A 25,591-nucleotide genomic window follows, 5' to 3' on the forward strand; every position below is an offset into this window, starting at 1 on the left:
AATGAGGCTAATGAGGAGCTTAGGGATAATGGTAGGACAACAAATGGGAATGAGGATATGGAGGGAGATATTACCACATCCGAGGTAGAAGCCAAACACGAACAGCTTAATGGGACTAAATCGGGGGGCCTGGGATAATCTTCATCCAAGAATATTAAAGGAACTGGCACATGAAATTGCAAGTCCATTAGCAAGAATTTTTAATGAATCTGTAAACTCCGGGGCTGTACCATATGACTGGAGAATTGCTAACACAGTTCCTATTTTTAAGAAAGATAAAAAAAAGCGATCCGGGTAACTACAAGCCTGTTAGTTTGACATCTGTAGTATGCAAGGTCTTGGAAAAAATTTTGAAGGAGAAAGTAGTTAAGGACATTGAGGTAATAGTAATTGGGACAAAATACAACATGGCTTTACAAAAGGTAGATCGTGTCAAACCAAACCGATCTCCTTCTTTGAGAAGGTAACAGATTTTTTAGATAAAGGGAACACAGTAGATCTAATATACCTCGTGTCATAAATATAAAGGGAAGGGTAAACCCCTTTAAAATCCCTGCTGGCCAGAGAAAAAAATCCTCTCACCTGTAAAGGGTTAAGAAGCTAAAGGTAACTTCACTGGCACCTGACCAAAATGACCAATGAGGAGACAAGATACTTTCAAAAGCTGGGAGGAGGGAGAGAAACAAAGGGTCTGTGTGTCTGTCTATATGCTGTTTCTGCCGGGGATAGACCAGGAATGGAGTCTTAGAACTTTTAGTAAGTAATCTAGCTAGGTATGCGTTAGATTATGATTTCTTTAAATGGCTGAGAAAAGAATTGTGCTGAATAGAGTAACTATTTCTGTCTGTGTATCTTTTTTGTAACTTAAGGTTTTGCCTAGAGGGGTTCTCTATGTTTTGAATCTAATTACCCTGTAAGGTATCTACAATCCTGACTTTACAGGGGGGATTTCTTTATTCCTATTTACTTCTATTTCTATTAAAAGTCTTCTTGTAAGAAAACTGAATGCTTTTTCATTGTTCTCAGATCCAAGGGTTTCGGTCTGTGGTCACCTATGCAAATTGGTGAGGCTTTTTATCCAACATTTCCCTGGAAAGAGGGGGTGCAAGTGTTGGGAGGATTGTTCATTGTTCTTAAGATCCAAGGGTCTGGGTCTGTAGTCACCTAGGCAAATTGGTGAGGCTTTTTATCAAACCTTGTCCAGGAAGTGGGGTGCAAGGCTTTGGGAAGTATTTTTGGGGGAAAGACATTTCCAAACAGCTCTTCCCCAGTAACCAGTATTTGTTTGGTGGTGGTAGTGGCCAATCCAAGGACAAAGGGTGGAATATTTTGTACCTTGGGGAAGTTTTGACCTAAGCTGGTAAAGATAAGCTTAGGAGGGTTTTCATGCAGGTCCCCACATCTGTACCCTAGCGTTCAGAGTGGGGAAGGAACCTTGACACCTCGATTTCAGTAAGGCATTTGATACGGTTCCACATGGAGAATTATTAGCTAAATTGGAAAAGATGGGGGTCAATATGAAAACTGAAAGGTAGATAAGGAACTGGTTAAAGGAGAGACTTCAGCGGGTCACACTGAAAGGTGAACTGTCAGACTGGAGGGAGGTTACTAGTGGAGTTCCTCAGGGATCGGTTTTGGGACCAATCTTATTATTATTGACCTTGGCACAAAAAGCGGGAATGTGCTAATAAAGTTTGTGGATGACACAAAGCTGGGAGGTATTGCCAATACAAAGAAGGACCGGGATATCATACAGGAAGAACTGGATGACCTTGTAAATTGGAGTAATAGTAATAGGATGAAATTTAATAGTGAAAAGTGCAAGGTCATGCATTTAGGGATTAATAACAAGAATTTCTGTTATAAACTGGGGATGCATTACTTGGAAGTAACAGAGGAGGAGAAGGACCTCGGGGTATTGGTCTATCACAGGATGACTATGAGCCGGCAATGTGATATGGCTGTCAAAAAGGTAATGCAGTCTTGGGATGCATCAGGCGAGGTATTTCCAGTAGAGATAAGGAGGTGTTAGTACCGTTATACAAGGTACTGGTGAGACCTCATCTGGAATAGTGTGTGCAGTTCTGGTCTCCCATGTTTAAGAAGGATGAATTCAAACTGGAACAGGTACAGAGAAGGGCTACTAGGATGATCCGAGGAATGGAAAACCTGTCTTATGAAAGGGGACTCATAGATTCATAGATATTTAGGTCAGAAGGGACTATTATGATCATTTAGTCTGACATCCTGCACAATGTAGGCCACAGAATTTCACCCACCACTCCTACAAAAAAAAAAACAAAAAAAACCTCACACCTATATCTGTGCTATTGAAGTCCTCAAATCGTAGTTTAAAGACTTCAAGGAGCAGAGAATCCTCCAGCAAGTGACCCGTGCCCCATGCTACAGAGGAAGGCGAAAAACCTCCAGGGCCTCTTTCAATCTGCCCTGGAGGAAAATTCCTTCCCGACCCCAAATATGGCGATCAGCTAAACCCTGAGCATATGGGCAAGATTCATCAGCCAGATACTACAATGAGCTTGGCTTGTTTAGCTTAACTAAAAGAAGACTGAGAGGAGATATGATTGCTATCTATAAATATATCAGAGGAATAAACAACATGGAGGGAGAAGAATTATTTAAGCTCAGTACCAATTTGGACACAAGAACAAATGGATATAAACTGGCCATCAGGAAGTTTAGACTTGAAATTAGATGAAGGTTTCTAACCATCAGAGGAGTGAAGTTCTGGAACAGCCTTCCAAGGGAAGCAGTGGGGGCAAATACATATCTGGCTTCAAGACGAAGCTTGATAAGTTTATAGAGGAGAAGATATGATGGGATAGCCTAATTTTGGCAATTAATTGATCTTCGACTACTAGCGGTAGATATGCCCAATGGCCTGTGATGGGATGTTAGATGGGGTGGGATCTGAGTTACTACAGAGAATTCTCTGCGTGTCTGGCTGGTGAGTCTTGCCCACATCCTCTAAATTTTTGAAGCAATGTCTTAATCAGCACCACAGTAACAAAACAGCAACATATTACAGTATCACTGAGATATCTCTCTGTGAAAGCGGGCCAGGAAACCCAGCTAGCTAATATTTATGTTTATATATTTTGTTTTCCCGTAAGGTGCTGATTTTGTGCAGCTCCATGTGGCATTTATGCAAATTGCTTAATTTAATTTGCATATTCACTTATTTGCACATAATACAATTTAGCTTATGATCAACACACTCTGTCCTAAGCAGTGGCAGGGTCAGAACAAGGAGCTGTGGAAAATTTGGTAGTGGCTGTTTGGGTGGTACGAAGGGAGAAGTTGGGTGGGTGCTGGGGTAGCTGGTAATGGCGGGGGGGATGTTTGCTGGTTTCCTGTGACTGCTGAGGTGTCAAGGGTTGGGTGTTGTTTGAGGGTGGGCACGAGGTCCTTGGTGTTGGGTGGCTGGCTGGGGTTGGTACCGGTGCCAGTACAGAAGTGGGGATGGCTGTTGCGGTATGGTTTTGGAGGGCAGGGGAAGACAAGGAATATACCTTGTGCAGCTGCTGACACCCCTTCCTCCAGCTGCTGCCTGGACCCAGCAGGGAGAGTAAAGAGGGAGAGGTGGGGCAGGGTGTGCCACCGTGGTCCCTAGCTGCCACAGCGGCTGTAGTTTCTGCCTGCAGCTGAGCCAAATGCATGAAATTCTGCAGCTGAGCTGACGGTTGGCATGACAGGGCTGCCAAATGAATGAGTGTCATATGCAATGCTTGACAGCGGGTGCTCATGATTAAATCCATTGCTTAGTCTATGCCTAACTTTCAGGACAGAAGTTGTAGTTGTGTTAAAGGCACAGGGAGCCTGTATTTAACACAGAAGTTATTTTACTTTTATTAAGTTTATTATAGGTGCACTTTTGTATACTTTATTCAACATGCTTCCTGTAATATGGCACTCACAACGTTGTACAATACAATTAGTGTGGTCTTGCTGGTTCTTTGTATGATACCATCAAGTGGTCTTCTGATTTGTGCTTTGATCCTCCATTGATATATCTCACCTAACCTGTTTGCTTAGGGTCAGATGGTATTTTCATGGACTCAGGATAGATATGAACTTGAGTGATTAAACAGTGAGTTACCCTTTGTAGAATGAGTGAATAAACCATACCAGCAAACATCGCTTGAACAAATTTACTCTGTAACTGTCTGAAAGGATGTGAGTACAAAGTGCACTGTACAAAGTGCAAGCTGGTCTCCATACTGGAAGAGAAAGTTCAAGGTCTGGAGCAACAGGTATCGACCCTACGTTGCATAAGAGAAACTGAAGATTTCCTGGATGGATGTCAGGATAGGCTTCTATGGACACAAGGTTATGAAGATTCAGAGCAGGCTGCACATCGGGGCCAGAAGGATGGTGAAGAAATTTGGCATCATGTGACCTCCAGAAGAAAAGAGGGGGAACGTCCATGTACCAGCAGGGCAGATACAGGTAAGTAACCATTTTCATGTTCTCTCCACAGGTACTAATGCAGAGGATGGACCAGATGATACGTCTGAGGGAAGGGAGCAGAAGGAGACTCTGCCGATTGGAAGGTATGGGATGCACTGTCCTAGGGTTAGGGGTTCCACAACCACTGCTCTCAAGAGAAGGAGGTGGCAGTTGGGGACTCACTCCTCAGGGGGACTGAGTCATCTATCTGCCGCCCTGACCGGGAAAAACGGAGAAGTCTGCTCTTTGCCAGGAGCTAAGTTTCGCGATGTGACTGAGAGACTGCCGAGACTCATCAAGCCCTCAGATCGCTACCCCTTCCTGCTTCTTTACGTGGGCACCAATGATACTGACAAGAATGACCTTGAGCGGTTCACTGCAGACTACGTGGCTCTGGGAAGAAGGATAAAGGAGTTTGAGGTGCAATTGGTGTTCTCGTCCATCCTCCCTGTGGAAGGAAAAGGCCTGGGTAGAGACTGTCGAATCATGGAAGTCAACGAATGGCTACGCAGGTGGTGTCAGAGAGAAGGCTTTGGATTCTTTGGCCATGGGATGGTGTTCCAAGAAGGAGTGCTAGGCAGAGATGGGCTCCACCTCACAAAGAGAGGGAAGAGCATCTTCACAAGCAGGCTGGCTAACCTAGCAAGGAGGGCTTTAAAATAGGTTCACTAGGGGAAGGAGACCAAAGCCCTGAGGTAAGTGGGGAAGTGGGATACCGGGAGGAGGCACAAGCAGGAGCGCGTGAGAGGGGAGGGCTCCTGCCTCATACTGAGAAAGAGGGGCGATCAGCAGGTTACCTCAAGTGCCTATATACAAATGCATGAAGCCTGGGAAACAAGCAGGGAGAACTGGAAGTCCTGGCACAGTCAAGGAATTACGATGTGATTGGAATAACAGAGACTTGGTGGGATAACTCACATGACTGGAGTACTGTCATGGATGGATATAAACTGTTCAGGAAGGACAGAAAGGGCAGAAAAGGTGGGGGAGTTGCACTGTATGTAAGGGAGCAGTATGACTGCTCAGAGCTCAAGTATGAAACTGCAGAAAAACCTGAGAGTCTCTGGATTAAGTTTAGAAGTGTGAGCAACAAGGGTGATGGAGTGGTGGAAGTCTGCTATAGACCACCAGACCAGGGGGATGAGGTGGACAAGGCTTTCTTCTGGCAACTCATGGAAGTTACTAGATCGCAGGCCCTGGCTCTCATGGGAGACTTCAATCACCCTGATATCTGCTGGGAGAGCAATACAGTGGTGCACAGGCAATCCAGGAAGTTTTTGGAAAATGTAGGGGACAATTTCCTGGTGCAAGTGCCGGAGGAACTAACTAGGGGCGGAGCTCTTCTTGACCTGCTGCTCACAAACCAGGAAGAATTACTAGGGGAAGCAAAAGTGGATGGGAACCTGGGAGGCAGTGACCATGAAATGGTAGAGTTCAGGATCCTAACACAAGGAAGAAAGGAGAGCAGCATAATACAGACCCTGGACTTCAAAAAAGCAGATTTTGACTCCCTCAGGGAACTGATGGGCAAGATTCCCTGGGAGAATAACATGAGGGGGAAAGGAGTCCAGGAGAGCTGGCTGTATTTTAAAGAATCCTTATTGAGGTTACAGGAACAAACCATCCTGATGTGTAGAAAGAATAATATGGCAGGCAACCAGCTTGGCTTAACAGTGAAATCCTTGCTGCTCTTAAATACAAAAAAGAAGCTTACAAGAAGTGGAAGATTGGACAAATGACCAGGGAAGAGTATAAAAATATTGCTCGGGCTTCCAGGAGTGAAATCAGGAAGGCCAAATCACACCTGGAGTTGCAGCTAGCAAGAGATGTCAAGAGTAACAAGAAGGGTTTCTTCAGGTATGTTAGCAACAAGAAGAAAGTCAAGGAAAGTGTGGGCCCCTTACTGAATGAAGGAGGCAACCTAATGACAGAGGATGTGGAAAAAGCTAATGTACTCAATGCTTTTTTTGCCTCTGTCTTCACGAACAAGGTCAGCTCCTAGACTACCGCACTGGGCAGCACAGCATGGGGAGGAGGTGACCAGCCCTCTGTGGAGAAAGAAGTGGTTTGGGACTATTTAGAAAAGCTGGATGAGCACAAGTCCATGGGGCTGGATGCGCTGCATCCGAGAGTGCTAAAGGAGTTGGCGGATGTGATTGCAGAGCCATTGGCCATTATCTTTGAAAACTCATGGCAATCGGGGGAGGTCCCAGATGACTGGAAAAAGGCGAATGTAGTGACCATCTTTAAAAAAAGGGAAGGAGGAGGATTCTGGGAACTACAGGCCAGTCAGCCTCACCTCAGTCCCTGGAAAAATCATGGAGCATGTCCTCAAGGAATCAATTCTGAAGCACTTAGAGGAGAGGAAAGTGATCAGGATCAGTCAGCATGGATTCACCAAGGGCAAGTCATGCCTCACTAATCTAATTGCCTTCTATGATGAGATAACTGGCTCTGTGGATGAAGGGAAAGCAGTGGACGTGTTGTTCCTTGACTTTAGCAAAGCTTTTGACACGGTCTCCCACAGTATTCTTGCCAGCAAGTTAAAGAAGTATGGGCTGGATGAATGGACTATACAGTGGATAAAAAGCTGGCTAGATCATCAGGCTCAATGGGTAGTGATCAATGGCTCCATGTCTAGTTGGCAGCCAGTATCAAGTGGAGTGCCCCAGGGGTTGGTCCTGGGGCCGGTTTTGTTCAATAACTTCATAAATGATCTGGAGGATGGTGTGGATTGTACCCTCAGCAAGTTTGCAGATGACATTAAACTGGGAGGAGAGGTAGATATGCTGGAGGGTAGGGATAGGATACAGAGGGACCTAGACAAATTGGAGGATTGGGCCAAAAGAAATCTGATGAGGTTCAACAAGGACAAGTGCAGAGTCCTGCACTTAGGACGGAAGAATCCCATGCACCGCTACAGACTAGGGACCGAATGGCTCAGCAGCAGTTTTGCAGAAAAGGACTTAGGGGTTACAGTGGATGAGACGTTGGATATGAGTCAACAGTGTGCCCTTGTTGCCAAGAAGGCCAATGGCATTTTGGGCTGTATAAGTAGGGGCATTGCCAGCAGATCGAGGGACGTGATCGTTCCCCTCTATTTGACATTGGTGAGGCCTCATCAGGAGTACTGTGTCCAGTTTTGGGCCCCACACTACAAGGAGGATGTAGAAAAATTGGAAAGAGTCCAGCGGAGGGCAACAAAAATTATTAGGGGACTGAAACACATGACTTATGAGGAGAGGCTGAGGGAACTGGGGATGTTTAGTCTTCAGAAGAGAAGAATGAGGGGGGATTTGATAGCTGCTTTCAGCTACCTGAAAGGGGGTTCCAAAGAGGATGGCTCTAGACTGTTCACGGTTTGCTATTAGGAAAAACTTTTTCACTATGAGGGTGGTGAAACGCTGGAATGTGTTATCTAGGGAGGTGGTGGAATCTCCTTCCTTGGAAGTTTTTAAGGTCAGGCTTGACAAAGCCCAGGCTGGGATGATTTAGTCAGGGATCGGTCCTGCTTTGAGCAGGGGGTTGTACTAGATGACCTCCTAAAGTCCCTTCCAACCCTGATATTCTATGATTCTTTTAGTGACACTAGAAGCCACATTTTTGAAGGAATTTAGGCATCTAATGGATGCAGATAGGCATCTAGTGGGATTTTTGAAAGTGCCTAGATGCCCAATTCCCACTGAAATCATTAGGAGTTAAATAATACAACCCCACCTAGTGTGGATGAAGTTATATCACTATCAACCTTCTTATAGCAGTATAGCTTATTCCTATATGAGAAGGGGAATAAGCTGTATTGGTATGAGTACTTTTATGCTGATATACCTCTGTTCACTCCAGAGGTTGAACAAGTACTAAATGTTTTGGTCAAAATAAAAAAAATCACCCCCGCCCCCCTCCGCCCCCACCTCCTTGACTGAAATAGTTATACTGGTACAAAATTGTGTGGATATATGAGGCCTGAGACAGTGTTTTTAAAGTTTCATTTCACAACCACATTCTGATTCTGTTAAGAGTGGTTTGTAGCATGTGATCCATTAGGATTGAATCATTTCTCCCTTTTATGACCCAGTGTGTGTCACTTTGTTAATTACATGAACTGCTTTTCAGCCAGTATCCTCATTTTGCCCCTTGGACTCTTTCCCGTGGATTTAATGGGCATTAGATTAGGCCTTTTATACAGATAAGGGGGCACACTGCTAGTGCAATGTAAAGGAGCCTTGGTGTAAATGAGATCCAACAATGCTTTACACTTTGAACTTTCTGTACATGCATATCTATTAATTCAGTCTCATCCAAAACACACTGAAGTCAATGGAAAGACTTTTGGGGCCTGATTCTTATTTGCGCTAAGTTCCCTCTGTACTGTTCTGGCACTACCATAATGGTATCAACGGACCTTAGTGTAAATGAGAATCAGGCCCATTGACTTCAGTGGGGTGTGGCTGAAGCCCTGGTAGGGTATTAAAAAGGGTATTAGTATAACTCATCATTACTACTTGGTCCTCTGTCACAGATGCCAATGTATTACATTTTATATGTCAAAACCCCAGTGTTTGAATTTTTATATGCTAGCACTTCTCTTGTTTTCATGTGATTAAAATCACTGGACATGTGCAATGCTTATAAAAGCCTTATAATTTAGCTCAATTTAACACCAGACCATGTCTGTGAGCTATGGAATTACTTATGGTAAACTAAGTTTCTATCCCCAAAATGTTGAAGCACTAGATTTTTTTAAAAAATATTTTTTTATAATGGTAAAAGTGTTTGTTTATTCCACTCATTTGTTAAAATGGCTACATCATTTTTGCTCAGTGTTCTTTAAAAAAAATTCTGAGACTAAGAACAAACTTGGAAAATTAAATCCAAAAGGTAAAAAAAGTCTGAGGGAGTCTGAACAACAGTCTTTTCCTGTTAAGACTAGAGATGTCTGTGCAACTTTAACTAAAGGAGTCATTTTGAGGTCCTCCAATCAACTCATCTTTTGTAACCCAAAGCTTTGGGGGAAATGAAGCACAAATCTGAAATTCAGAGTTAATTTTTACTGCTCTTTAGAAAGTCTGATTCATTATTTCAATACAAAATTGTGTATTGTCAATGCTTGTAATGCAGCTAGTAAGAAACTCTTGGAAATGTCTGACCATAAACCAGAATAGCTTTTCTTTTTACTACTAATGGTCTATGTTTCCATGACTGAGAATTGAGATAAGGATTTAAAATGTCACAGAAGGAACATCCCTGCAAATTCTGTGAGCAAGCGCTACCATTGTCAAATAAGGTAATTAAGCAAGAAAAGCAATCCAGGAGTGATCTCCTCATCCACCTCCCCATCGCTTGTCTAATAGTGATATGATTATTTAAAAACTACAACATCATATAATTGTTTTAGGTCATTGACTACAAATAAAATGTAAACATTCTACAAACATGGCAAATAAGTAATGTACTGGCTTGGTTTATTGAATGAAGGATTCTATGCTTGCGGTGGGTGAGTGTTAGAGGGCGGGTGTATGATGGGTAGGCATAAGAGGGTTTTTGATCTGGAAGTTGAGTCTTGGTTAGAATCATGGGGAAGAATATAAGGTTGTTGTTTGAATGTGTTTTATGATATTTTATAATTGTACATTTTGGTTAGAGATTATATGAACTATATGGATATTTTGGAATATTTCTCTTTAACTGGGTCCTTTTAGGTAGCTAAGTGGGTGGTGTTCTTTGTAGGGTTTGTTAGTTACTGTGAGATTCCCTGGTGTCTAGGACATATTTTAATTATAATGGTAAGTCTGAACTGTAACTTAAAATTACAAAAGGTTTTTTGTCTGTTGCATGAACAAGATCAGATCTAACTAGCCTTTGGTGTTCTGCTTGTCATTTTCTTTCTACCCATCCCAGTATCTTTCTTTGACCTCAGTTGCTAAGATTATTTTTTATTCAGATGAAAATTTTACCATCAATATTCTACTTAATACATTTATATACTAGTTTCTTTTATGTGGTATGATCTGTGTTTGAAAGCCCTCTTCAAGTCCCAGGAGATTACTTTACTGTTGTATGGTTTAGAATGCCAGCAGATATATTTAATTCACCTAAGAAGGCATTTTCCACAGTGTGTTTTAATCTATTTAATGGGTATTTTCAGCCACACCCAAACACTTTCTTGTTCTGGATCAGATGGCATATGTTAATTTACAAAACTCTGTTCAGAAGTGAATGTTTGGGATTCCTGTCCCTTTCAAAAGCTTTTTATTACAAAGGAGAGTTTTTGTTACACAAAATAATTGTATTGGGCCCAAGTTTCCTTGCCCAAGTTATTCTTATATTGGAGTGAAATTTTGCCTTTAAGGGTCGGGTTGTTTGTCTGCCCCTCGCCATGGAAGAGGCTGGTGTTTAGCTCTGTAAACCCAAAAATATCCGATAATCCACTTGGATTACTCTATCAATAGTTAGACTCTCAACCAATCTCATTTTTGGAGATTTATGTGCTTCTTCAGGCTATTAAGTCCAGCAAGTGGCTTTTTGATTTCAGAGTCTGAAAACCTGTACCTTCCTTGATCAGAGGTGTAGCTATTACTTCTGTACCCAGTGCTGTGAGGTGCTGAGCAACCACAATTGCATGAGCTCAGCACCTCAGCGGATTTGGCCATCAGATGTTAAGACATACCCTGTTTTCTTTTGCAAAGTCATGCTATATGACAAACATATGGAACAATGGCATTCTGTTTCTGTACACTTGGGTGGGAGAAGGAAGACTTGTTGCTGGAGGGTGGTCAGTAGCTGGTTCCTTGGAACTGGCTTATGCTTCTGTATTGTTAATAGCTTTTGTAGAGCCCGGGGTGGGGGTCTTCAGTAAGGAGTTGTTTATTAATAATAATAAATACAAATTAAACAGATTGGAATTTTAAAGCTGTGACATAAACTGAAGATTATTTCTCTAGACCTGATGCTTTTTCTCCCATCCATGAGCTTCTCTCCATGCCCTAGTTGTGGAGTCTGCCATGATTATCTCTTGCTCCTGGACCAATTCTTAATCCTATCTCCGATTTAGTAGCCCTTCCCATTTAGTGATCCTCCCATACTCCTAATTCCACTATCCCTCATCCCAGACTGCATCCTCGTTTCCTTCTTCAGCTCTTCTCTTACTGAGGCTGCTCTAAAGCTCAGTTTTGTCAGTCTTTCCATTGAGTTCAGTGGGCTTTGGATCAAGCCCATTCTTAGCACCAGTCCTTCTTGCTGCATTCCAAGTGCAGTAGGATTCATCTTGAGGTAGGAAAGCATTGATAAAGAGCAAAGGAGAGCATGGAGTAGAATCAATATTGTTCTTAAGTAAAATATAAATCTGCTTATCCTCAGATAGTAGAAACCCAAGCCTGTATTTTTAAATAACCTGTCTCAAAGGCAACATCTAAATAGTGATTAAGAGTGTGGCTTAGAACAAATCTTTGAGGGACTCCTTAAGTGACATCAGCAGGAGTCAAACAAAAGTCTGCTATTGAAATAGAATTATGTCATCAAGTTGGAGTAGGAGAAAAACTAATGCACTCTGGCCCTAGTCAATGCAGCCCCAGTTCAAAAGGAGGTCATCATCTATAGTGTCAAAGTAGCACTTAAGTCCAGACAAATGCAGACACACAGACAACCCCAGTCAGACTTCATCAATAAACCATTAAAGCCTTGACTATAGTAGAGTCAAGACTATGAAAAAATACAAACCTCTGACTGCAACAAATAGACATAATTTGCAATTAAAAGCTGCAACTGAGAAAACACTAGTTGTGTAAGAAAATTTGGATAAATGTCTAATTCCAGAGACATAATTACTTAAGTCTGGATCCCATGTGTGTTGAAAACAGGAGGTACAGCACCTGTTGCCCAAGAAACAAAAATAACTGTTTTGATTGAAAGAATAATAATCTGAAGGGTACATTCTAGTTAAAAAAGTGTAAAGCTTACAAGCACTACGATCTAATTTGAAATAATCAGAGCAGTATCCATGGAGCTGAGTTTAGTGAATTGACAAACAAAACCAAAAACCACCACAAGAAGTTATATTGTTAGTTACAGGAAAAAAACTGTATAATTGTGACCAATAATCACAGATGAGAGCGCTCAGTTTTGCTGCAACAAAATGTAAGACAAATAATTATTCTGGTCACAAAAGCAATAATCTGAGTGATACAAACCCTACTCTAAGGGTTTTGCTGCCATAGGTGTTCTAGAGGACATGCTTTACCAGTCACTTTCACAATAAACAGTTGTTAAACGTTTTGCTGAGCTTAATACAATTTCCCTTAGGCAAACATCAGGTCTATCTATATGATAGTGCTAACCTTAATATTGTTAAGTTTCAGAGGAATTTCACCATAGTTTAACAAGAAGCTCTCTAGGATTTAAAAATGTCATACAAGGGATGCAACTCTAATAGAGCTAGTGGAAATACAGAGTAGCTTCAATGAGTAGCTTCACCAGTGTAAATAAGAACAGTATGTTGACAATGTACAGTAATGAGATTTAAAAATGGGCTGGATGCGGTTATAATATTTCTAGTTATGACTTAATATAGGAGTACTCAAATCATGCTTTGAGCTGTTACTTGGTCCCTGTAAGGTACAAGGGAAAAGATTTATATTCTGTAATACTAGATAGTTGGCTATGCGCAAATTCTCACCTTTCATCTTGCGATGGACTTAAGTGACCTGGTCTAATATAATATTGCAAATCTTATGCTCCTGCTGAAAGTAGTACAGTGAAAGCAAGGTTACACATATCCTTCATGTTTTTGAAATAGCTTTCCAAAGACTACAGGCAGCATCTTAAAGGCCTTTCCCTATTGTTTGAACCTTCTGCAAATGTTTTTAATTGAACCAAATTCATCAGCTACCTATATATCTTGGCACACAATGGGTTAACTTCTTTGCTGATGTAACTAGATGGCTCAGTTGACTTCACTGTAATTTTACCCATTTATACCACTTGAGAATTTCTCACTGTATTTAAAATATGGTCACCCCATTCATCAGAATATAACAAGGCTTATATAGATCCTGGCACACTCCATGTAAATTATGATTACCAAATAGAGCTATCAGAAAGTTTTGATGAAAACCAAAACAAGATTAACATTTTTCATAAAATTTTATTTTTCCACTTCTGGCCAGCCATATTATGAGATGCCTCCCAATTTAACAGTTCCTTCACTGATGTGCAGTTCTATCAGCTGTAAAAAAATAAAAGTTCTATTCAAAAAGGAGCTACGTAATGAACAATGGTCACATATTTATAGCCACAACTGTTGTCAGTGCAACTCAAACTCAGCACCTTAAGTCCCAAAAACCAGAGCTCTAATGCTTGAGTTAAAGATGATGATTTTTGCTGTCTAATTAGCAGACTGTTAGAGTCAGTTGGGCCAGTCACTAAAAGGAAACATGATCATATGCAGTAATGGCTTATCCAAGGCCTATTGGCGTCAATGGAAAAACCTACTATTGACTTCAGTTAGCATTGAACCAGGGCCTAAGCCATATTCATAGTATGAGAAAGCCCTAGTGGAAAAAGATAGAACAAAGGGAAACGTCTTAAGAAAAGAGACTTTAATGTGACATCCACAACCATTCTAAAATAGAGGAGGAAATCCAGTTTAAAGAACATTACAAAAGTATTTGATGTAGGGAGATCAGTCACAGACACACTGAAAATGGATATCAGTGTGATAAAACAAGTATATGCATGTGGGAACAAAATCAGGCTCTAACATAGTTAGACACAAACAAAAAGTATCTAGCAGTTTCAAGAATTCTGATGTCATAAGAGAAAAATGATCAGCTACATAAATACTGAAGTCCTCTAATAAAGTTAGACTAACTGATACAGAATGAGGGCAGATTGTCTCAGTATTTCTATAAAAACATGGTATTAAGTTTTTGAGGATGATAAACTACCACAAATACTACACTGTTATTATACAAATAATCAAGAATTTTAGTTTAATTCCCAGAATGGAGTGAGGCACAATGACTACACTTCCAACTATGTTAACTGCATGTGGAACTGATGTAAAAAGGGAAGATTTGAGGAACTGTGTGTGGTATAACTACAAAGACTTTCATCTTCACTGATCAGATCCAGTATATCTGAATATACTTGCAGACTGGAAGGAGACTCTTAAGGGTCTGTCTACACTGTAGTAACACACCCAGGCTGGCCTGTGTCAGCTGACTAGGCTCACAGGACTCAGGCTGCAGGGCTATAAAATTGCAGTGTAGATATATGGGCTCAAGTGGAGCTCAGACTCTGGGACCCTTCCCACCTCACAGGGTCTCAGAGCCAGGGCTCTAGCCTGAGCCTGGACATCTACTCTGCAATTTTATAGCCCCACAGTCAGAGTTCCACGAGCTCGAGTCAACTGACAAGGGGCCAGCAACAGATGTTTTATTGCAATGTAGACATACCCTGTAATACACCAAGGAAACAATCCTGTGTCTTCAGGGGGCTGAGACAAAATATGACCCAGAGATGGAAAAGGTTGCTATTTTTTCTGCTTATAGCTTTAATGAATAATACTATAATTTTAAAATACACATTTATTTGACAGAGATCATATTTAATGAAGTAGAATGGAACTTGTTCAAGATTGCTGCTTCAGTAGAACAAATATCTAAAAACAGAATATTGGACCATGGGAGAAGCAGAAGTAATGCAGCCAAATATGAAGCTAGGAGTTCCCACACTGGATCTGACCAGTGGTCCATTAGCAGGGAGAGATGGATCAGAATTCACATCGCACTCCCTATCAGTACTCAGCTCAAGCCGGGGAAGCTAATGATCCAACCAGCAGACCAAATTCAGTAATGAATCCTGGTCATGTGCCACCTGAGGCACGTTGCACAAACTAAGAAAGAAGTGGTCCATCTAGTCCAGTATCCTGTCTCTGGGTCCAAATCCTGTTCAGTTCTTGAGCAAAAACAAGTTGTTTGGTCTTATCCAAGTCCTCATTTGGCCGTAACATCACTGACAGGTTTATGCTGATATTCAGAACATGACAATAGAGCTTTTACTGGTATTAATACAAATATTTTTCCATCATTCATTAGTTGTTTAAGACTGAGGGAGCTCAGATGAGATGTGTTTGGGAGTTAAAATTCTATATTGTGACAAAGCTCTGTCCTTGCCTCAGTGGGTCCCGCATTTCCTGGCGGATTTTACTAGTCTCAGGGGCTCACTATGACCCTCAATGTAACCCTTCTCTCTAGAGACAAGGGTCACAGTCTACTGAACCATTTTCATCATAAGCCAGCAAGGGAGGTGAGGAGAAGTTATCCTTCCTTGCACAGTTGCTGTTGTCTCCCAGTCTCAGTGATTAATCAGGGGGCAAATGTGTGTGTGGGGAGCCCAGGCCCACCCTCTACTCCAGGCTCCAGCCCAGGGACCCTAATAGTATCAGCTATGGTAGCTGACCTTTTAGAAACATGACCTGTACAATTCCCTGGTCTACTTCCCCCACAGCAGCCCTCACTTCCTCAAGCTCCACTTTACCCTTACCTTGGGGCCTCCTTCTTTGTGATATGGTGCATACTACTCAGCCTCTCTAATAGCAGAACTTCCTCCCACAGCTCCTGACATGCACACCCACCTGACTGGCTGGGAGGCTTTTAACTAGTTTCAGCCAGCCCCTGATTGGCTTCAGGTGTTCCAGTCAACCTAGTGTTCTCCCTGCCTTCTGGAAAGTTCTTAATTGGCCCCAGGTGTCTTAATTGACCTGGAGCAGCTTCCATTTCACTTAACCTGGTACCAGGGATTAGTTTAGCCTGGAGCTAATATATCTATCTCCCACTACTTTTCTATAGCCATCTGGCCTTGCTCTGTCACAATATGTAAGCAGCTGTGCAACCAAAGATTAAGATTTGTTTTGTAGTAAATGGAGGTCTTTTGCGATGCATTTGAAATCCTAAGAACTACATGGATAATAAATGAATCTACTTAGAGAAGCATAAAATACAAATGGCTTTACTAATTACATCAGGTGAAAATCATCTTATTTGTCCAATGATTATCAATTTGTCTTTCAAAGCAATTATTGTCTGATATTGTGGTGGGGTAGTTTGCCCCTTAAAGGCCGTGGGCCACCTTGCCATGTGACATGCCCTTTTAAGTCTTTAAGGGTTCATTATATGAACCTAATGGGGACAGAGAGAAAGTAGTCCTGGGAATAAATGATGCTTGGGAGGAAATCCTGTCATTATATCTTTAAGAATCTGAGGCCAGGAGTCTTTCAGAAAGGGCAGGAAAGGCTCCTCTCTCCCCTCCAAACAACTGGGAATGAGCTGGGAAAAGAGGTCCAGCATAAATTCTGTTGCCTCTCTCATAGCAGGTCAGATGCCTGCAGACACTGTAGGGAGTAAAAGGACTCCTGTAGGGCCCTAAAGAGCAAGAAGGCATCAGCAGGAGAAGGCTGCCTGCTGGATCCTCCTAGCCTAAGGATTAATTGAGGATAAAGGGGCCAGCAGAGGGAGAAGTTAGTTAAGGCCCTACAGCTGGAAAAATTATAACCCGACCCCAAGGAGGAGAGCTGGGGGGGCTCCTGCCATAAGGAGAGGCAGTGACTGAAGCACAGCACCAGCTCCAGGAAGGAGGACGGGGGCTCCTGAACTGGGACAAAGAGCTGACCAGGTCTTTTATTGGGACCCCAGCAGGGAGATCTGGAGCAATGAAGTAAATCATCCATTGTAGAAAACTTAATAAATCAGACCCCAGGAAGGGGGTACATGTTCTTGAGCCAATTAAAGTCTGGTAATTGAAAGAATACGAGGGTGGAGTGCCCTGGAAGGACCATAAAGGGCCGTGGCTTACCTCTTGACAGATATATTGGAGCATCTTGCAAGATGCTAGACTGGGAAATAACACTAATATAGATCTGGTAGGTGTTACTGCTACAGTTCTCGTAATGCCTTTGGCTGTGCTGCAGTGAATATAGGTTGGATGAAATCCTGCTCCATGGAAATCATTGGGAATTTTGCCACTGACTTCAATGGAGATAAAATTTGTGTAATTTATGGTATCCATTTTACAACATAACTTGAGTATATTAATTTATACTCCTATATATATATATATATATATATATATATATATATATATATATATATTTGTAATAATGAAGGACACCAGGACTACTCATTTCAATTAGCATTTGCTAGATCAGGCCCTTGGTATCTGATCTAAGTGTTAGTATTAATGGGATTGGTAGGGAGATTAAAATAAATCTTTCACACTATGAAAGGATTGAAATACTAGGAGATTTTATACCAGATGCTCAGATAGTGTAAAATCAGCGTTGACTTCACTAGAGCTATGTAGATTTACACCAACTATGGCTCTGGTCCTTAAGCTGTAAAGTATAATACAAAGGAATATATAAGAGAGGTGAAAATCTTTTACAAATATAACATGTAAGTATGTGACGCTAGACGGTGGTAGAGGAGCAAATGGCAGAAGCAAAAGCATCAAGTGTAAAAGTGAATTCAAAAGATAATGGCATGGGTTGGCAAAAGCATGAAGTTCAAAAGGAGCAGCTTTGAGTCCAGAAGCCTCCTCTTGGTGGTGGAAATCTGCAAATCAACCCCGTTGAGAAGATGGTACTGTAGGAGGGAGAGGAGTACATAGTCTTTCCCCTAGAAGAATGTTGGAAGGGAAGGATGGACTGTGAACTGTTTCCCAAAATAACTGCCCTTAGGGTGGGGAAGGTAGTGTGGGAGACTGTTGTGGAGTGCTGTTACCACCAGGGGTGGGTTACAGATAAGGAAGGAGGGTCATGAGATGGGAGGTCCTCTTAAAGAATGTGGTTAGTTTTGGATAAGCTTTGCAACTTCAGTGCTTATCTATACCAAACTTTGGGAATCCAAAGAGACTCATCCAGGACTAGTTAATGCAAGACTTGCAGAGCACAGCATATAAAACCTCAGATTACCTTTCTCCCTCTGTTTCTATGTATAATCCACTACTTCACTGTGTACTAATCATTTCTGACAAATGACTATATATTGCCTTCATGTTCTATAACTTCATGTGCACTACATATGTTTGCATATTTTAAGGCAGGGTTTCTCAAACTTCATTGCACCGCAACCCCCTTCTGACAACAAAAATTAGTACACAACCCCAGGAGGAGAGACTGAAACCTGAGCCCTGCTGCCCTGGGTAGGAGAGCCAAAGCCCAAGCCCCACTGCTCCATGCAGGGGGCCTGTAACCTGAGCCCCACCGCCTAGGGCTGAAGCCCTCGAGCTTCGGCCTAGGCGGTGGGGCTCAGCCTTTAGCCCGGGGCCCCAGCAAGTCTAAGCCAGCCCTGGCAACACCGTTAAAATGGGGTCACAACCCACTTTTCGGTCCCTACCAACAGTTTGAGAACTGCTGTTTTAGGGCTTGTATTCATGGAGACACTCAGGAAAGTTAATCAGAATTAAATAAAGGTATGAATTTAAAGTGGATTAGTTAAACTATATTAAACCCCTATGTGGACACTCTAATTCAGAATTAAAATGGCCCTTAGTCTACCATCTCCCCATAAGAGTGTTAAGTGAAACCTAGTCTACTAGAGAGACGAGGTGGGTGAGGTAATAGCTTTTGTTGGAAATATATTGCCTCACCCACATCGTCTCTCTAATATTCTTGGACCAACATAGCTACAACTACATTGCATTCCCAGTCTCCTATCATTTTTATTTCATGGACTGGCTGGCATGTGAAGTGACTTGGATATATTAGAGATCTAGAGTGCCAGCTAATTTCAGCTGAGGAACTCCAGTGAAGTCAGTGGAGCCATGGGGATTATGCCAGTTGAACACCTGACCCAGCATGTCAACAGATACACCTTTTAGAGACCAAATAGCTAATTCTCCACTCTATTCCATGAGTAGATGGCTGGTGTAATTCCAGCTAAAGTCACTAGAGTACACCAGCATAAAAATGGTGTAGAGAATTAATGAATCAGGCCCCAGAGAAGGGCTGACTTCTGTTGAATTAATAGGGGCTGGTAGAGTCACAGTTATGGTCTTGTATGGAGAAGTAGTCTTCTGTATTACAATTAAACTACTCCCCATTCCATGCACATTTTCTTTAGAGGCACTTTTCTACCTGCAGAGCTTCCATGTGGGCCAAGATATGCATGGTCATCTGTATTGGAAAATTCTGATTTTTGGCTTTGGTTCTCCTTATGGACCAAATTCTGCTCCCATTTAAGTCATTAGGAAAACTGTTTGCTTCAGTGGGAGGATAATTGACCATATATGACTCTCTCAAGGGTGGAAGTGAGCCCATGGAATTGATGTATCCTTATTTTTTGAATCTCATATCTGAGGGAAATCCTGCTCTCCTTCTTCACCTGAGGCCAATGAAAATATTTGTGTGAGCAGGATGGGGCGAGCAGGATTTACCTCTGTGATTGGCTCTTGCTATAGCACAAACTCTTTTATCTTGTACAAAAGTGACCCCATAGTTCACTGTATTATTCTTGTGTTTCTAAAATTGTATGTAGTTACATAGCACAGAAAATTCAGGAAGTTTAGGGTAGGGATTAGCAGAAATTGTTCTTCATTGCCTTTCTTTGGGACTTTTATTGTGTTGTAGAGAAGCAACTGCCTTGTCATTTACAGTAGTTTAGACTCAAAATCAACAAGGAATTAGGCTGATTCTGCCAAGTCTTAACGTTTTAAACGACTTATAGTATCAACAATAACTGGTATTATCTTAGAGAGAAACAGAACTGGGTGTTGTAAGGTACACTTAAGAGGAGATATCTGCTGTGATTACACCAAATCAGAAATCTCCTGTCTTATATAGGCTCTGATGCTAGTGCACAAAAGCAGACTTGTGTGTATAATGCGAGTTTTTTCTTTTTAATTTTAGACTCAACCTTGTCCTATGTTAGGCAGCTGGAGGCAAGAGTAAGACAGCTGGAGGAGGAAAATCGCATGCTACCCCAGGTGGGTGACTTCCTGTTGATAGGAACAGTAGCTCCTAGCTAGATAGTAACACTCATGTATTAGTGTTTAACATCCGTGTTTTCTGCAGTGAGACACTGATATAATTTGAACTCTTACAGTGATCAAAGGCTCTCATTACAGTAATCAAAGCCTCTAGCATCTTTTATTTTCATTTCTCATTGCTGATTATAGTGGAGCATTTCTACTGGTGTATTTGAGATCATGACAATACTTCAGAGCATTTTTTTCACCTTTACAAGTGTTGATACCTTGTAAGAACTCACTGGAGGCTGAAACTTATGTTATAATTAACAATTAAGAAGTTTAAAATTACAAACAGCTGACCTTTGACAGTCCTAGTTTCATCTTAAGAGTGAATTTCTCTCTTCATATCTTTCTAAAATATAAAGTTTCAAATGCTATTGTGCAGACAACTTAAAACATTACTTTGATTCAAAAATGGAAATTTGTCAAGCAATTAAAATAATACATTTGTTATTGTAATTTTTTGGGGGGATGTATTAGGTGCTTAATGGGGAGACTGAAATTACATTTTAAAAATAAACAAACATCAAATGATTTGGAGTTAAAGCTCTCCTGGGTACATGCCTTTCTTTTTATTTTAACTATTTTTATTTATTAGCAATGAATTAATAATATTTGCATTTTTCAAATATATGTTAATTTTGTATTGACTAATGCATCTTGCTATTATATTTAATTTAAAAATACTGTGGAAATTAGTACCTTTTCAAAATGAAATATCTTGTTCATTTTTAAAAAAGAGCCATGTAATGCTAGTTCGTCGTACTGACTCGGAATACTATGACTTGTGTGTAAAAATCAAAGATAGTGGTGAAGGGAAGGGGCAATGATATTCATAGACTCAGATTTAATCATTTTTATAAAGTATAGAGACAAATGAATTAGTTACAGGGATGGCTCAGGATCAGAGTTGGTGATGTCCTTGGTAAAGCAGATTTTAAGCAAGGTTTTGCCTAATAGTTAAAGGGGGTAATAGTTCTATTCTTTGTTCTGCCACTAACTAGTTATGTGACCTCGAGCAAGTGATTTAACTTCTCTGTACCTTAGTTTATTCATTTGAAAAATGGGCATATAATATTCACCACCTGCAAGGGGTAATGAGGATTATCATATATAAAATCACATTTGCTGAGCCTTTGAGATGCAAGATACTCTGTGATGCGGAGTATTATTGTCTTGCCAAGCAAGGCAAATGATAATGATTGACCAAAAACACAATCTCTGATTTGTCTTGGTATGATAGATCATTCAGGAAAGACTTTAGGGCCAAAAATTTTCAAGTTACTAGTGATTTTGTTTGTCTCCATTTTGGGGTGCACACCTGAGACACTGTAGAGGGGTCTGAGTTTTCAGAAAGTGCAGAACGCCCAACTTCTGAAAATCATGGCCCTTTAAGGTCTCTCATGTTTGGTATCCAAAGTCACTAATCAGTTCTAAAAATAGTGCCTAAAAGTCTACAATGGGGCAGTGGTGTATTTTTTTTGGGGGGGGGGGCAGAAGCTGAGGGAAATGCAAAGGGAATAATTAAGTAGGCAACAAAGTCTGCATCTTGACATAAATATATGCTTTATGGCCAAATGTGTGTCTATATCTTGGCTTGGTTTATTGGTTCTAGAAGCTAACCACACACCTGTAAACACTTTATCATTAGAAATTATGAGAATGACACGTGTTGGCCTTTCACAGCATGTCTGCTCATCCTAGGAATTTCATTGCTTTCAGTACAGGAAGGAAGTATAGTCAACAGCTAGCCTATTCTGAAGTCATACTCAGTTATGTTAGTGTTTCATTTATATGAGACAGTGGGGACCTGGCTAGCATGTTCTATAAAGAATTTTCTGGGGCTTTCAGGTGAGTTGGTGAAAGACACTTATTCAGGCAACATTCTATCTGACCTGTTTTTCTACCTTCAAAGTTACTAAGGTTAAAAAGGGGAGTAGTGGCTAACCTTCTCTGTTGTCTGGGTTGGTTGTCATTATGGGAAACATCGTAACTATACTCTGGACACTTGTCAGGCTGAAACAGAAGTAGAAAGACATAGAATGGGATTTTGATTTTCAAAAGCTCTCTCCACATTGCTTTAACTATCTTTCTGATGAAGGCGATGGGAGTTTTCTGAGGGTTAGGCTGACTCTCAGTGCTTTTGACAGTTCCACTCCAAGCCACGTCTACACTACCTGCCGGATTGGCGGGCAGTGATCGATCTATCAGGGATAGATTTATCGTGTCTAGTGTAGACGCGATAAATCGATCCACCTCTCACTCTGGTGGAGTTCCAGAGTTGACAGCAGAGTGATCGGGGAAGTGGAGTCGACGGTGGAGCGGCAGCGGCCGTTGATCCCGCGCTGCGAGTACGCAAAGTAAGTGATTCTAAGTCAGTCTAAGGTACGTCGATTTCAGCTACGCTATTCTCGTAGCTGAAGTTGCGTATCTTAGATCGACCCCCTCCCCCCCAGTGTAGACCAGGCCCAAGTGTAGAGCATCAAATGAAATTCCTTTTCTGTTATGGGTATGAAAACTCCACCTGTGTTGTGGGAAGGGAATGTCTTTTTGTAAAAACAAAAAACAACAACAAACCCCCCTGTTATTCAGTGGCACTCACCCTGCAGAACAGCAGGGATTTTAAAGCTCCAGGACTGTACATATTAGAAGAGAGTGAGAGAGGTGAACTGTTATTGATACACTTGTTAGTAGCTATTCTATCCCTGAGTGAGTATGATCAGTGCTACTTACAATGCTTACTTTTTCCTGTCTGCTCACCTCTCTTCTTCTGCTACGCCTTCTTTCTTCCTCTTTAAGCCCTTTCCTACCCTGCCCTATTTCTCCTCTTCCAGATATGCATTACTCATACCAACTTGTGTAATGGTGTGACCATTTATACCCTGCATAGAGAACAAAAGTCCTTGGCAACCGACTAGTTATCTCCCCTTTTCCTTTGCCTTTTTTGTCTTTTTCTTACATATTAGTTTTTATTTCAACCCCCCACTACCTGTAACTTAAAGGTTTTATTAATATTTAGCAGCAGGCACCTTTTCAGAAAAAAGTGTTTCAGTGATGACATCTTCACTGTTCAAATTGAATTCTGAGCTCTAGTTTGCTGCACTATGACAAGAAATTACAATGGCTAGGGGAAAAACCAATAGCTACAGTGAGTCAATATTTCAGTCTGATCAGGGAATAGAAACGGTATAAAAATGCTCCTATTCATTTAAGACTGCAAAAGTCTCCCAACATTTGCTCGTGTGCTGGTTGATTGCATTCTACTAGGTTTAAGAGTTATGAGAAGCTGCAGACAAGTTGTAAATTTGCTTTGTTGATGGGGGCAGCAATTAGCATATATTTGTTTTCAGATGGCAAACAAAAGATATAATCCAAGCACATTCAATATATGGCCACAGATATGAGTTTTGTGAAAGAAAGCAGACGTTTTCCAAGACATGCAGCATGCAACAGGGTCTTCCTACCAGTTGCCAAACTACATTGGCTGGGCATGAGGAAACAGTAGATTATTGGTTAATATCAGTGCTTCTCAAACACAAAAGTATGTAACAGTGCTTGCTAGTGGTGTACACAGAGAGACACAATTTGGGGAAGGATGTTTGTGGGTGGTGTAATTTGAACCAAGAAAGATCTGGCATATAATAAGATTCTTTAAGATATCTGTAGTTTGGCCCCTGGCTGTTCTGCGCAATTCACAGAAGCACAAAATATTTATGATGATTTTGGTGGATCAGAAAGAAAGCAGACTTAGAATCAGTAATGTCAGACTTCTTTTCAGGAGATTCATGGCTAGATATAATACGACTGGAAGAGTGTATCCAGTATGTATGTATGTTTAAGCAACTTGGTTTATACAGTGATTATTTTCTCCTATATATTCAGGGCATGTTTAGAATTCTTGGTTAAGCCTTACTGGCCACTGGCCACGAAGAATAATATCTCTGCACCCTCTTACCTAAAGTTTTATTTCATGTTTTTGTTTCTTGTCTATCTTTATTTTAATATCTCAGTGCAAGGAATTTCTCTTAGTCCAGGTCTACACTTAAAACTTTTGTCACTATGATAATGTTGGGGTGTAATTTTTAAAAACCTTTTTATACTGGCGAAGCCCTAGTGTTATACCAGCAAAAAAGTGCTTTGGCTGGGATAGTTTATTTTGTTTGAGAAAACCAAGATAAGCTATGTTGGCAAAAGCATCTCCTTTGCTGGTGTAAACTGCATCTACACTAGGAGGGTTTGCCAGTGTACCAGTAGTTATACTGGCAAACCTCTTCTAGTGTAGCTTAGGCCTTCCTGTAGAGACTAGTTTCAGTCCGTATGTAAAAAAGGCACAGCTCTTGTGTGAAATAGCCGCTATTGTTATGTCAGATTGTGGGAGGTGGATTGAAAGTTCTAATGGCCATCTTTCACATGACAGTACATGGCTCTGTGAATGCTGAACAGAATGGAGTTGCTTGTTTCAGCTAGAAGCTGACTCTGGTTTGTCTACTATCACTTGGCTGTAAAGTTAAGAATAAAATTATTTATATAAGAAAAGCTTTTTTCATTAATGTGATGACCAACACAACTCTCATTAAAATTATTAGTATTTGTCACTTATATTATGGAATTCTCAGCCAATTGTTCTAATTACCGTATGAGAGAGTTGCAGTTGCTTAATCCTAAAATCAGTTCTCCAAGATTTTCCACTGATATTTATTTGACTTATATTTTGATTCATTTCAGCAGTGTTCATGTCTCTCTGTTCCAGACAAGTTTCCAGTAAATTAGGACTGAATTTTCTTGGACTGAAATAGAAGAATCTGGGTGGTTAGAGGACATGAATAAAGCAGCAGAATAGAAGGGATAAAAAAAAAATGAGTGGTTGAACAGAAGTCCCCTTCTCTTTAATTAATGGGTAGGTGAGAAAGGTGGGGTAGTTGAGAGCATAGAGTGGGAATCCGCTTGGGAAATTTCTGAACGTTTGGAAGGAGTGGCTGCTACAAAAATTAGGCCCTTATTTGCAGACGTTTTTTGTCCCCATGCATAAAAGCAGAGGGTGTGATCTGACCTCACATTTTTGTTGCATGCAGTAAATAACATACGTCATATTGTAACC

The 25,591-nt window shown here is 41.1% G+C and overlaps 1 protein-coding gene across 3 annotated transcripts in view; it reads left to right on the forward strand.

The window, feature by feature from the left end:
* CCDC85A (coiled-coil domain containing 85A) overlaps positions 1–25,591 on the forward strand; it is a 193,037-nt gene that overhangs the window by 137,660 nt on the left and 29,786 nt on the right. For all 3 annotated transcript variants that reach the window (XM_073339340.2, XM_073339341.2, XM_073339343.2), the window contains exon 3: positions 20,372–20,448. In XM_073339340.2, coding sequence (XP_073195441.1) covers positions 20,372–20,448 — 77 coding nt within the window. The remainder of the gene's footprint in view (positions 1–20,371; positions 20,449–25,591) is intronic.

This window comes from Lepidochelys kempii, chromosome 3 (assembly GCF_965140285.1).
Source record: "Lepidochelys kempii isolate rLepKem1 chromosome 3, rLepKem1.hap1, whole genome shotgun sequence".
In the NCBI taxonomy this organism is placed as follows: domain Eukaryota; kingdom Metazoa; phylum Chordata; order Testudines; family Cheloniidae; genus Lepidochelys; species Lepidochelys kempii.